Source organism: Miscanthus floridulus, chromosome 8, assembly GCF_019320115.1.
Source record: "Miscanthus floridulus cultivar M001 chromosome 8, ASM1932011v1, whole genome shotgun sequence".
Classification (NCBI taxonomy): Eukaryota; Viridiplantae; Streptophyta; class Magnoliopsida; order Poales; family Poaceae; genus Miscanthus; species Miscanthus floridulus.
In genome coordinates, this window is record NC_089587.1 from 163650232 (window position 1) to 163665475 (window position 15244).

Consider the following 15244-nt stretch of genomic DNA (forward strand, 5'->3'; position numbering starts at 1 on the left):
AACTGAAACCGGTCAGTTTGGTTGCTCGGTTTCTTAGCAAATTTGGTTCTATAAGAATCGAAAATGGGCCTTGTTTAGATTGAGAAAAATTTCAACCCGATGAATAGTAGCACTTTCGTCTTATTTGGTAAATATTGTCCAATCGTGGACCAACTAAGTTCAAAAGATTCATCTCGTGATTTCCAACTAAACTGTGCAATTAGTTTTTTTTTTTACCTACATTTAATGCTCCATGCAAGTGGCTAAAAATTGATGTGATGAAGAGAGAGTGAAAAAACTTGGAATTTTGGGGTAATCTAAACAAGGCCATGGTCCTTTAGAAAAACATGAACGGATGAAATTTGGTTTTAGTTATTGCGGTTCAGTTCCGGTTATAACCGAACTCTCCTCGGCGCGCACAGAGATTCACTGAACCAATGGAAAAAGAAAAAAAAATGTAGCTATTGAGCTCCTCGTAAAGCCCGCGCTGCCACTACCGCCACACCCAGACCACCGCGTGTTGTGCCGCCGCGAGCGGCGAGCGCAAGGACTCCGCGTGACGTGCCGCAGCCGTGTGCCTCGACCCCGCACCTCGCCGGTCTGCCTCTCGCTCCTCCCGCTCGTGGTGGGGTGGAAGGGAGGGAAGGAGCAGGAGCGGCGGAGTGGGGCCTAGTCAACCTTCCCGCAAAACAATCGGACTCCATGCGGGGCCCGCATGCAGAAAGACCAAAACAGATCGTGGCACACCTTTTATGACCTTGTCTGTGGGCCCTGTCATCCTCACCCTCTGCATCGCCGGCCTCGAGAGAAGAGTCGCCGCCCCGCTCCGGCGACAACACCGGCAAAACAGCCCAGCGAATCAGCGATCCCTGACAACCAGCTAGCCGCTGAGGCAGGAGGGGCCTTCTTATCGCCGTGGTACGCCTCGTTTCTTTACTTATCGCTTAACATTGGGGCGCTGAGGGGTTGAGGGCGCCGTGGATCGGTCGCCCGTAGGAGATTCGATTGGGCGGTGCGGACTCCACGCCCGCTGTAGGAGATTTCGTGCCTGCGATGCAAGCTCGGGATTCTCTGATTTCTGAATAAGGCGAATAGCGCATGCTGTCGAGTCAATTGCTTGATTCTCTCCTCAGCCAGCCCTGATCTGTCAACAACATATAGGATCGCAAAGACATTCTGATTCCTCAATCCTCATCACCCAAGATCCCTGGTGCTAGCTATCACACTGTGGGCCAATGGCCACCTGTGCTGCTCTAGTTACAGGATGCATTCTTGCATCCCGCCCGCCTTGCGTGAATCATGTTAATAGAAGGATCCAGGGCCGTAGGTCCCTTCGATCTCAGCACAACCATGTTAGACCTCATTTTCCGGGCTCACATATAAGCCAATTGTTCAGCTGTGCTCCTGTTGGTGGCCATCTCACAGTTGCCCACGCTCAAGGTTCGAGCGGTCTATTTCTTTTTTTTTTCCATGAAAGATGATTATTCGAGGCCTACTGCTCATGTGTGTTGCAAGGTTCTAGAAGGCTTGCTCTGATGGTTGCCACTGCAGCCCTGTCATTTCTTCTGCTATTGTAAAATCTAGAGAAATTTTAGTTTCAAAAAATACCAGGCAACTTCTTATATGCTAAACACCACGCCACAAGTATATAGTGGCTCCTAACGCACTACTTGTTATCCACTTCCATCAAACATAATCTAAACATGCTATACAATGTGATAACATATGTGGAGGAAGATGAAGATGATATAAAAAAAAAAGATACTGGGAAGGGACTATATAGAGATATAGCAATAATTATGGAAGTGAGAGAAATATTTGGTGCAAAGAAGAAGGAAGAAAACAAAAGGCAGGCTATTGGGCAACCATCATTCGCTAACTGTTCATGTCTTCTCAAGATGTTGATAACTTCCTTTTCAACATCTTATCTTTTTTCTTATTTTAGATTAGATGTAATGAAAGATGGAGGTGTCATGTGTCAAAAGTATTCACTATAATTCTTTTAATATATTTACCTCTTAGTTCCAAGTATCTTGACATGAATGATATTTTCTGATATCAACTTGACCAGTACTCTAAATGAAAATCTAGCCATGTCATTGTGATGCTAATTATCATCAGTTTCACCAATTATTTCAGGTTATCCCACCATGGATGAGACAACTGATGCAAGCCCTTCGTCAAAACTCCATACAAGACTGAGACTCTGGGAGTTTCCTGACTGTTATATATTTGAACCAATTGATGGCCTTGCTGACTTGTACTTGTCAGTTAGCCGGACCAGTGGAACAATGAATCTAGTTCAAGACTTGCCGTCACGTGGACCCACTACAAAACATAAAGTTCAAACAGTATATGGTGTGATAGGAGTGCTCAAACTTGCACTTGGATCATATTTTGTGGTGGTCACGGATCGTGATTGTGTGGGATCCTACTTTGGACACGCAATTTTTAAAGTGACAGGGCTAAAAGTTCTTCCCTGCAATAATGCACATAACACCACCTCTGCTGAACAGGTCTAACATATGCTTCTTTTGTTCTCAGCTAAGTTGTTTGCGGCGGCTTTGCTTGCTTTTATGAATTGACTTTCAAAGTCCATCAATATTCCATTTGAACATTCAAATATGCTGTGGGCAGAAAAAAATGGAATCAGAATTCTCGGAACTCCTGGATGCTGCAGAGAGGACTGTTGGCCTTCACTTTTCCTACGATATCAACCTAACACTTTCGTGAGTATCTTATTTAACATTTTCAGTTACATTCTTGAGATCTATACTTGAAACGTTTAGCAGCTTTAGCTTTTCTAGGCAGAGAGAAGCTATAATAGAATATGCACGTCTCAATTAATTGAGTATTTGGAATATTTCCCTGTATTGATCGCTTACCTGCATGCTTGTCTTTGTCTGTTCTAATCCAGTGCACAGAGGCTACATGATCTAGGCGATGAGTATAGAGCTCTTCCTCTTTGGAGACAGGTTTCTTTCATTCTCCATTTCTAATTCCAGAGTTTGCTTACAGATGTCGGCCTTATCTTTCTCCACTGCAAGCTTCTGCTGCAATGCTGCTTATGCTTTATTGGAACATGTAGTACCAGGTTACTTTTGCTAGTTGCTACTTTTATTGGTACACAAAAAGAGTGTTACATAATCTGACTATTCCTTTTGGCGACAAAGCTTGCATTCTTCTTTAACACCTAATCTCAAAGTGTGCCATTCTGCTGTTGGTAATGCTAATGACTGTAGTAATGCCATTCTCCTTCAACATGGATAATTTGTAGGACTGTTTTAATTTTTGGTAGAACTTTTATGGTGTGAGAAAAATCAAATGTATTTGATTTCAACCTCGTTAAGTTGATTATGAATTTTTCACAGTAGCTTCTCGTAATCACCTCAAAGAACAGTGCAGAAATATGCAATCTAGCTCTGCCAAGTTAAGCATCAGTGCTTAACAATTTCTTGTACTAAATCCACGATGCCTTGTGCTTTTCTAACTACTATTACTGATCAATTAACATAATTATTTTCAGGCGGAACCAAGATTTCTATGGAACGCTTACTTGTTGGAACCTCTAATTGAGAACAAGGTAAGATTAAGACTATCTCTAGGTATTCTGTTTGGATAGGAGGGGTTGGTAACCGGATCGCCTTAGCATTCAGCTCACATTTGAACGAAATCCTAAAATTTTGTATAGTAATTTTCCCATTCTTTATTCTTAATATAATGACACGCAGCTCTCCTGCATGTTCGATAAAAAATTCCCTTTCTGGACAGGCCCTTAGCTCATTTCAGTTTTGATTTAAGTGCTGATATCTGCAAAGTATTCTGATTTCTTCTTTCTCCCTTGACAGCTGAACCAGTACTTATTGCCAGTAATTCAAGGCAGTATCCTTGGTATATCGTGACATTTTCAACAATTTCACTACTAGAGAAATGGGCCTTGCTATGGTACTCCGAGAACCCCTTAGGAAATCACGTTACAACTACTTCTGTTGAAAAATGTTACCTATATATAATGCATCTAATGTGCAACTGTCATATACATTTTTCATAACATGTCACACATCTGTGACATAATAAGTCATGTTAGCATACACACCTCTAAACATGTCTCCTTTTTTTATGTCACATTCAAGAACTAAAAATTTCACTTCGTAGGAGGTAATAGTTAATCATAGCCATCAAGATCTATCTAAGTGGATGGGTCCACAGTAATTTCGGAGTACCATAGCAAATCTGTGGATAAATAAGATGTTTTCTATTAAAATATTGGCTCCAGTTTTCTGTGAGTTTCTGCAACTTAACTAAACATCAGGTTTTCAAAATATCCAAGCAGAAGTTGGGTCAGAGAAGGCAAATGTGACCCTGATTGCACGTAGGTGCACACGAAGGATAGGTGAGGGTTTGTTGTCATCAAAATAAGTTTTTTAGATTTTTCAAATTTCATTAACATTTTAGTTCAATATGTGGTTGACTGGTCCTTTACCAGCCTCCTCTTGTACTGTTTTTTTGTTCCTTTTTTTTCAATTAAAATCTTTACAATGCCCTCCCCCCCCCCCCCCCCCCCCCCCCCCCCCACACACACACACACACACACACCGCGGGCTGTATTTAATGTTAAAAAACTCCATCTGTCTCATTTCCAGTAAACTCAATTTCTTAGGATTGAATAATAGCTCTCTGGTTTTTTAAGGTACTCGAATGTGGAGACGAGGAGCTGATGCAGAGGGTTATGCTGCAAACTTCGTTGAATCAGAGCAGATAATGCAGTCAAAAGGGTTTACAGCATCCTATGTACAAGTAAGTTTCTTCACACAATCTAAAATCAACCAATAACATTGCTTTTTGGTTCCCACACTTTTAAGTTGTGCTTCATTCTGAATTAGTTTGTTGTTATACAAATCTTCCGAATATTTAACAAATTATATGTTTTGTAGGTTCGAGGCTCTATGCCATTCTTGTGGGAGCAGATTGTTGATTTGACATACAAACCTAGTTTTGACATTGTTAGACAAGAGGAGGCGGTGAGCCCACTAGTCTTGTTCCTTGTTTTGTTCTTTACCTTGTTGCTTTAACGGCACTATGCCTTTCCGTGAAATTATATGCTATCTGTTTCTGTTGTTCAGCCTCGTGTACTTGAGAGGCACTTCCATGATTTGCAAAAGAAATATGGAGCTGTCTTAGCTGTTGATCTTGTCAATACAGTAAGTGCACTGCTCTTGGACTTCGAACTAACTTTAGTGCTATGATTTTCAAAATTAAGAAAGTCAGAAGTATATGCTCCATGACCATTGTGTATGGGATTTGCTCCTCTTTAAGATGTCTATTTTCCAAAATCGAATTTATTTTCTTCATATTAGGATTGACCTCTGATATGCATCCTGCATACTTGCATGCTTTTTCCCCCAAGTGAGCATGTTTGTTTCGTAGAAATGTAATACCGTGATTCCTTCGGCTTATGTTGCATAGAGTATTTTACTTGCTTATTGGCTTCATTCTATCTTTCAGGGTGGCGGTGAGGGTCGCCTCCGTGAAAGATATGCAAAATCTATTGAACCTATTCTTAGTGAAGATATAAGGTAACAATTTCTTTCTCTACGATTGAATGCTCACTGCTCCTATCATGTTGTATTAGAGCTAAGCATGTATGAATGCCATGTCTTGCAGATATGTGCACTTCGACTTCCACCGAGTTTGTGGTCATATTCACTTTGAGCGCCTTTCTCAGCTGTATGATCAGATCAAGGACTATCTTCAGAAACATAAGTATGCTGTTAGCTGATACAGTATATTCAATGACATGCCCTTTATCATTTGTGTACATTCTTGTTGTCTGTCAAAGGAACCTTGTTATATTGGGGCCAAATCAATCACCATCATGCTTTGGTCAACACAAAACCGCCAATTGCATCAAATCTGCATGCAAAAAACCAACTGCACGAGTCATGCTTGAGTGAATCATTTAGTTCTTTAATCTGTTGGTGTATAGATTTTACTCTGATTCAGCCTGATGCAGAACGAACTTTTCTGCTTGAAGTTAAACCTATCTAATCTTGCACATTGCCACCTGAAATACTGGTTGGAGCCTTTAGGGGCTATAGTACAGATGCATTAAGGACCTACCATGCAGATTTTCTTTTTCAGTATTTCGGAGTTTCTGGCTAAGTAGGAAAAGTGCAGTGCATTCAATCACTAGTCGTACTGTTATTGGTTTGTTATCTTCTTGTCTAGTGAGTTCTTTTGTATATCTAGCGATATGTTCCTTTATACCTTGTTTCCAAAGTCTCTTACATCTCTGGATGTTATATTGTTATCATTTCCTTCGCATGGTCTTGCTAATATGGTTATGTGATAGGTACTTCCTTGTAAATGATAAAGGAGAGAAAATTGAGGAGCAGACTGGCACTGTAAGAACAAATTGTATAGATTGTTTGGATCGCACCAATGTGACTCAGGTACTTACTAGACTTTATCACATTCACTCGTACTTCAACATTTGTTGTTTATCAAATAATCTGTCTATGCAATACCGTTTGTCATCCAGTTACCTAGTTTTTCAAACCAGCGTATGACATTTATTGTTTGTCTAAGGGCCCTTCATGGTTTATTATAGCATTAGTGTATATTATCAGACAGGTGTAGAAATTGCAAAACCATCTTTTGATTTGTGAATCATATCCAAACTGTTTCACTGTGTATGGAATATGGATTGATGTACTTTTAGGACTGCATGCTCGATATTGATCATATGGTTTAAGTTGCACACTTGTTTGGTTTTTCAGATTGTTTGTTCTAAAACAGTACACACTAGTAATACATTTCTTTTTTACTGGAACCTACACATACTAGCAATACTGATGCAATAAGAATCCCATGGCTGGACTTGCAAAGTAGACAATCATTGCACTCTTGTTGATACTTTTATGACATACTATTGCTATTTATTTTATGTTATAAGTTCTCTTCCTGTTCAACTTTCACTTGTATATCTAAACTCTGACATTCCTGAACAGAGCATGATTGGGCGAAAATTCTGGAAAGCCAACTTCAACGTATAGGAGTTTTTGGTGCTGGTGATACAATAAGCAAACATCCAGCCTTTGATACAAACTACAAAATTTGTGAGTATTATGTTTGCCATTTAATTAATCCAGGTTCTTGGTTCTACTTTTCCAAGCCATATAAACATGTTGCTGTAGTAAAATGAGCCTTTTTTCAGTGTGGGCCAATCATGGAGATGCAATAAGCATTCAGTACTCTGGAACTCCTGCTCTGAAGGGAGATTTTGTTCGGTAATTTATTTAGAAAAAAAAATCATGTTTCTTATTTTGAGTTCTTTTATTATATTTCTATTTCTTTCCTTTTCTAGTTAGCAAGAACATAAACTACTTCTAATTGTACATTAACTAAGAACAGTTGTAGCTTGTAGCCACTTTTACAATGATCTCTATACCTGTATCACCCAGATAATGGGCTACTGTAAAGTTTTATTAATCATCTGGCGAAAAGTCTCTGTCTAACCAGTAAATTTCAGTGCAACAGGGCACAAGATGGTTCCACATGTCCACATTAATAATTTGGCTGACCAAGTGCATATTAAGTAGTGTACTTTTGTTTGTCAGTCTCTATTACTGCTAGTTAATTTATATTCATTTTGTTTGTAGTTGGGTGCTTTAAAATGAAGACAAATGTGGAATATTTTTTATTCGATTTCTAGGATACTTTGTCCATAGTTTGAATTTGTTTTTGTCTATTAGGTATGGGAAGCGAACTACTCAAGGAATTCTGAACGATTTGAGGAATGCACTTGGTAGATACTACTTTAATAACTTCGTTGATGGGACTAAGCAGGTAAACAGTTCTTTTTTTTATGGTGCCCCAAATGTCGCATTTCCATAACTTAGCCTAGTACTATATTATGTTAATCATATATTAGTACCAGTGCGATTCTTGAATTGGGGGTAAGCCTAAGCAAGAAAGTGCTGAAAAATTTATGATGAAAATGGCAGCTTACATGATGTTGTATGATTTAATTGAGTGGTAAGGATTTTCACTAGTGTAAGAGGACTATATGCCAATTATGATTAATGCATCCTCTATAAAACCTGTCGCTAATGTCTCCATCCAGTCTAAGTGACTTCATACGAGGCTCAACTCTCTTTCTTCTAAGTTCCAGTTTACCTTTCGTTGAAATATCTGACTTGTGTGCTGTATAGGCAGTGCCTCAGTATTTATTTATTACCTTACACAGGATGCCATGGATCTTCTTCAAGGACATTACATGACATCTGTTAGTCGAGACATGGCAGTGCCAAGCAAAGCAGGACTTCTGGAGAGTTATGCGGTGGGTACAATTAGCTATAGCTTGAAGTTGCATTTTATGTATGGAGCTATCACATTGTAGACTAACCTGTGCAGTTTTTCTTTCGCAGTCCTTCCGCCTTGCTTTTGCATTGGTTATGGGAGCTCTAATGTTCATGATGATGTCACTAAGACAAGGTAAGAATTCTGAATCTTCTGAAACAGACATTTGGGGGTGTTCTGCTATAAATTTATGCTGATTAATTCTCCCCTGCAATTTGGCAGGCAGCAACATTTGCTCTCTGTTTTTCTATCCAACATACACGGATTAAATAAAGGAACAATTTCTTAAAAATCTTGCATTTAGTCTCATCCTTTGGAAAAGCAACTTTACCACTAAATATGCTGCCTTGATATTTGTTTGGGCAAATAAAGAATATTGTGAATTGAGTAAATAAAAAAACAACGGATTCCACTTGCACAAATGTTTATTCCTTCCCTTATCTTTTTCTTGGGTTAGTGAAGAGTTGTGTCATGACTCAACTTAGTGTGTGTGTGTGTGTGTGTTTGTGCGCGCACGCCTGTGTGGTCAAGTTGATGTGCCGGGCAGCATGACAAAATTAATGATATGTTTGCTAGAGACCAGACCACAATGGCCATGAAGTCTGCCTTGCGACAGTGATTTGGAGGATGTTAAGAAATCAATTTGGAAGTTGAGGGTGCATTTAGATTGCATCACCATTCTAAGGACAAATATGAGATTTTTTTGGCTTTGTTATATGCATCCTTGATTTTTTGCAGGCTGATGGAATTTGTTAGTTGATGTTCACAGCTGACTGCTACATCATTTTTGCAGCCCGGAATGATGTTCGCCATTTGTTGCTGTCACTTCTGTGGGCTGGTCTTTGTATTGGCATCACACATTTTGTTCGAGCCAATGGTCGCACGTTCACTAACCGACCTAGGTTTCACAAGTCACGCCATTGATGGATGCAAGATGACCATTTGCTCGTCAAGCGACCTAGGTTTCACTTGTCAACACACATTGGTTTACATGAAGTGTTGCATTTTTTGTAACAAGTTTTTGTTTCCTCCTCTCCTACTTTTGGTTTACTGTTTTGGCCATCATGGTCTTTGGTAGAATTCATTTGTAAAAACCAAATGAACACGCCTTCAGCACATATCAGTGTATTATGATTTGTTCATATCGAGTCCTTGACATTTGCACCAGCAATGGCTATTCCTCTTCCAACAAGAAGTTTGTTCTATATCCTTGTTCCTTTGGGTTTAAACTGAGATAGCTCTTCCTACATCTCACTTAAAATATTCAGACTCAAACTGCCTATCTATATAGGGCAAATCAGTAATGCTGTCAATTCATCACCTGAAGTTTTGTCATATAACAGTCAGTCGTGCAAACATGATTTGATCTTGAATTATATAAGCTGCAGCACTAAAGCTGACCCGGATGCATATGCATAATGCTAATGCATTACCCTTTTGTGCATTCATCCTGATGCACTGTCAGATGGTCCTGCAAACGATCATTAAACTAACTTCTTTAGCCTGTCCTTGACCTTTTATGTTTTCTTGAAGTCCTGCTGAAGCATCGCAAGAGTGGTTGCAGTCTAGTCTGAAAAGAAACAGATTTTCCTTGGCATATTTTCTGTGCAGTTTTACTGTTCCTTGTCAGCTCTCTGTCTGCTCCATCAACTTGTCCAGCCTGCACTTATAAAAGCTCCTTGTGCCTTTGGTGGCAAGTCCTTTTCTTCCCCTCTACCGGTCGGTTTTTACTTGACCTCGACACAAGGCCTGCTGCTGCTGTATTCTGCTGCTGCAACTCCTCCGGTGGGTGTTTGAAGTAGAAGCCAAGACAGGCCAGGAACGATGCCTACTTCACCGCCCTTCGCCATCACCATGCTGCATTGCATTTGCATCGCGTTCCTCGCACTCTTCTGCAGTGCTACTACACTACACCCATGGTGATGGAGGTAACCGCCGCGAGCCGAGCCGAGGTGGACACCTCCCGGCCGTTCCAGTCGGTCCGGGAGGCAGTGGAGGTGTTTGGCGAGCGGCGGCACGGCGGCGGCAACGGCAGCTCCAACGGGAGCAGCGCGCCCCCGGCGGCAGCCTCGCCATCGTCCGTGTTGCTGGAGTGCCTGAACAAGCTGGAGGAAGACCTGGCGGAGGCCAAGGGCGAGGTGGTGGAGCTGAGGCAGAGGCAGGCCCAGATGGAGGTGGCCGTGTCCAGCCTCAGCGTGCAGTTCAGCAAGGGCCTGGCCGTCTACTCCAGCCTCAGCAAGGGCAAGGAGGTGGCCGTCGTCGTCGGAGAAGAGGAGGACAGTGGTGGCCATGGCCGCGTCCGCAGCGACCGGTGGGACGAGAGCCGGGGCGAGGAGTGGGTGGCGAGCCTCGAGTACCTGCCGAGCCTGTCGGAGGCGCTGGCAATCAAGATGGTCGAGGATGACCTGGGCGACAGGAGGAAGGAGAGGAAGGTGAAGAAGAACAGCAAGAACAAGACTGCCAGTGTCAGCAGGACCAAGAAGCACAAGAGCGGCATGATCTCATTGCAATTGGTCGGGGGCATGTTCTGCTCCAAGAAAGCCAAGTCCAGGTGATGGTGATCTTTAGCCCGCGAGATGTGTTTATATTTATGTTGGCAAGAACAAGACAATGTTCCTACCTTGTTTTCTGTTGAAGAATCTGCCTCATATATAAGCTGCATTGTTGTGCGGCAGCCAGTCTGGAACATAGGAATTCCGCAAGGATTTCATGGGATTGCATGGAACAGTTTGATTTGATCGCCGTGTAAATCCTGCGAAATCCCTATTTGTTCCAGATGGGGGCCTTTTTGACGTTGATGCTGCTCTGTATGTTTTTTCCCCTATAAAATGAAATACATGTATTACCTTGTTTCCGTACATATTACTATATATCAAGCTATATATGTAACAAGCGTTAACAGGTAAATTTTGCACTTGGTCAAGTATGATCACAGAGATAATCAGGTTTGTTTGTAAAACGATTTTGGTTGTAATCGGTAGTGCTTGCTTTAGCAGCACACCAAGCACTGTTGAAATCAAGCAGCTACAGCTGCAGCCTTGGTTATACAAGTACAAGCCGAGCACTTGAGGGAACAACTAACTATTTTAAGGGCAGCCATCACTTAATTTTCTTGGCACTTAGATCTATAATTCAGGGTCCAGATCAAATCTCCATCTCTCTATCTTTTCTTGTTGATTTTCCCTGGCTATGTTTTGAAACCAATGTTTACCTTCCATCCTTATCTCTTGATTTTCCTTGGCTATATTCTGACACCAATGTTTTCCTTACCTTTCCCTCTCATAATGAGAACCAAAGATTGTTCTACTGGCTTTTGTATTATATAATCAAGCATGATTGTTCTGAATATACCTAAGGGGAGTAATTGTTTCCCATGCATTTGTCTATCCTCATTTTTTGTGAGAGCAAGAGATGAGACATACATTTGCCTTTGGAAATATTTATCCTCTTCTCACAGAGTTCAGAAAAGTCCAACAATATTACGCGGCAAAAAAGTACATGTTCATTATTTCTTAACAAACAATGTATATGTAGGCATGGGTAAACTAGAACCATTATTGTACTACTCTGCCGATATTGGCTGTTTCAAGATGGGTGTGTAGTTATGTGCATTAGATATCTTGGAAGTAAGTCGTAGTAATGTAGAATGGGAAGACGTTACAGCTGCCGGCCAGCTCCAACTTCCAAGTGTACATATCTGGACCCCTATGCTGCCCACCAGCATGAGCACCGATGTGGTTCGCATGTTATCTTGAATGACTCAGGTATTTGTGACGTCGAGTAGATTCATGAACGGTTATAGCTTCCAACGCTATGTGAAGGTGGAAAGCCAATAAGATCGTCAAACAAGTTTTGGTCCTGTCATTTGGAATATAGAAATTTCACCGGAACTGTACAGAAATTTTACAAGAATAGATTCATTTTCACATAAAACCAGAGGAAACATGAAAAAAAAAACGTATCCCAAAGAAACAAGGGGTGTGTTTGGTTTGTGGCTAGAGGTCACATCATATATCCAGGGGACGCGGGCTAAGTGAAACCATATTTCAGGTCAGATTGCATGAACGGATGTAGAAAAAACTGAGATTATCTGGTTACATGCATGAGCGAATGCAGTCTACTATGACATGTGGACCCACACAAACACTTTTTTTTTGTGTGTGAGACCCAATTACATACGTAGGCGCTCATAAACATGAGCGCACTCACCCCTGTGAACGTATGCGCGCACATCCTACCTCTATGAGCATCTTCGAAGAATTGAGTTGAATCAGCAAATCTCGAGATTGACGAAGTCACCACAAACGCCTCGCTGTCGACGGGCACGTCACATACCACTGAAAGAATAGCGCCATTAAATTCTAAAATAAATTCATGAAAATACGAGCGCTTGTGTTAAGTCAGAGACTTGAACCCAGATGGGCAGTTTCTATCACAAGAAACCAATCAACTGAGCTACGTTCAGTTCGCGGGCCCACACAAACACATCCTGCACCCACTGGGTCTAGCTCGACGGTGAAGGCTAATTTGGCTGCATGAGCTGATGCAGGAGCTGTATCTTACAAGTTACACCTGCAGAGCACTCACAAAACACGTGCATGGAATCTAACATCCTTCTCTTTGGGAATCTACACATATGTCCAAATGTAGGCTGACATGTGGAGAACGAAACACGCCCTAAGTATTTGTGATGATAAAAATGCAATATACTGCGATGCACTCCTTTAGGGCCCCTTTGGATCGTAGGATAGGCAAAGGAATTTTATAGGATTTGGGTTACTTTGGAATTTTTCATGCACCTGCCTTTGGTTCACAGGAAAGCCAGAGGAAATTTTCCATAGGATTGGATTGCTATGGCCTATGGCTCAGTTTCACAGGAGAGTAAACAAGAGCTCAGACTTTGTGCCTGGCGCGAAAGGAAACGACTCGCGCGCTCCGCCGCTGAGCCCAAGTCTCGCTGCAAGTCCGCCACCTCCGCTCCACTCCTTCCCCGTGCTGCGTCGCCGCCGCCCGCTGCCCTGTTCCGCCCTACTCTGCTCCGCTGCGGAAGAAGAGGGCAGCAGCCCGCAGCGCGACCCAGGAAGCAGATCTAGCGTGGTGGTTGCTCGCCGGCCCACCACCTCTCTATCCTCGCGCTCTTGAGATGCGCCGGGGCCGGCGGTGACCAGCTTGGCTCACGCTCGAGCTCCCACCGCAAAACACAACAGAAAGGAGATCCGCGGCCATGTCGTCTACGGCGCCAGGACGGCACAACGCGAGCGCTCGCGATGCAGGGAGAGCGTTCTCTGCCCCGGCGCCGGCGGCGACGCAGTAGCAGAGCAGACGAAAAACAGAGAGGTAGACTTCGACAAGAAACAGAGAGGATGAAGGCTGCTGGCCTGGGCGTAGAATGACCGAAGAGGTGGTCCCACAGGCTGGAGTGTTCGGATGATTAGCAGCAATTAGCGTCTCTCGAGGATGGTGCCGCTTTAGGTCATCTCTGGAGATTTTGAACATTGACTTATAACTTATAAGCCAACGTAACTGCTAGTTTGATGCTTTGAATGCAATGGCTAGCTGTTCAAATTCCCAAGTGTATAAAATTCCTGTGTTTCACCTAAGCTCTTGCCAAAGGCACTTTCCTTTGTTTTCAAATCCCATAGTGTTTCGAGTATGCCATCTCAATTCCTGAATTTTTCCTTTTCCTATCCTATACCTATCCTTCAATCCAAAGAGCCCTTTACATGTTTGTGTATGGTACTGTTCCTTTTTTTGTTGTTGAAATCAACATGTCAAGAAAGGTATTAAAAAAAACTTTGTTGGTTGTTAGGCACTCTCTTTTCCATGAGTCTGTGTGTGCAGCGTATGATCATGCTAGTAAGTTGGATGGGTGTAAGAGCAACTCCACCGGATTAAAAAAAGGACTCATTTTCCTATATTCTGGCATAAAAAGAACTGAGGTACAAAACATAGTTACAACAAATCCCCTCTCCTATTTTTTGTTTCTCACTTGAGAAAAAAAATCCTCCCTCAACTCCTTGAAAAAAAGGGGAGAGAAACTCAATCTCTTTTCCCTTTTCCTCTCCATGCCAGGCCACCTCTCCACGCCAGGCCACCATGTACGGTGTTTCCTCATAGAACTAACAGAAGTGTTAAATAGAAAGAAAAACTTACAGGATACAGATAGGAAATAATTTGAGTTTGGGTATCAAATAAGAAAACAGTACTTTTTCTGGTGTCAAATAGGAAATTCTCATATTTATACATATTTACATTTACCGGTTGAGGGATAGATTTACCAAGTGCTTACTTATCTTTAATGAATTTATATACAAATTCATCTAGGGCTGCTTTTCTTTTTTGCTAAAAAAATGAAGTTCTTTAGGGAGCTCTTGAAGATGCTCTTACTAGAGGAAACAATTCTCGATACTGCCTCTGTTCCAAAAATATGCCATTGGGATAAGATTTTGTTACGATCTCAAAAGTGACAAACATAAGTAACAATTACAAGCTATATGCTGATATGCAAGTGTATTCAAAATACTTGCAAAATCACTTAATTTTCAAGGATTTTAAGAACATAGTCTATCCATCCCAGGAAAAGTGCAAGCCTAGTTAATCCACTTTCATTTTATAATTTTCTAAAATATTATTTATGATATCAATAAATATTATATTATTAGATATATAATGCAATATGTTTTTATGGTATACCTTTTTAGAACCATAATCATTAATATTATTTTCTATAAACTTAACTTGAAAAGGTTTGACTTTGAAGAGATCTAGAATTGCACTCTTAGAGACGGCAGGACGAAGTATTTTAAAGGAAATGAGTAATGAAAGATAAGCATAGAAGACCGCGTAAGTATTTTACAAGAAATTAGTGATGAAAGATAAGCATAGACGACCGCGTAAGTATTTT

The 15244-nt window shown here is 41.5% G+C and overlaps 1 protein-coding gene and 1 pseudogene across 1 annotated transcript; both read left to right on the plus strand.

Annotated features, from left to right (window-relative positions):
- Nucleotides 1-428: 428 nt before the first annotated feature.
- On the plus strand, nt 429-9507 carry LOC136477467 (phosphoinositide phosphatase SAC7-like; annotated as a pseudogene).
- A 133-nt stretch (nt 9508-9640) lies between these two features.
- LOC136477468 (uncharacterized) lies at nt 9641-11190 on the plus strand. Its single transcript, XM_066475637.1, has one exon. It carries the CDS (start codon nt 10257-10259, stop codon nt 10893-10895), a length of 639 nt encoding a protein of 212 aa, XP_066331734.1. The 5' UTR covers nt 9641-10256; the 3' UTR covers nt 10896-11190.
- The last annotated feature ends 4054 nt before the right edge of the window (nt 11191-15244 follow it).

Excerpts from the sequence above, each read along its gene's own strand:
- LOC136477468 (XM_066475637.1), top strand. The coding sequence starts at position 10,257 with ATGGTGATGGAGGTAACCGCCGCGAGCCGAGCCGAGGTGGACACCTCC.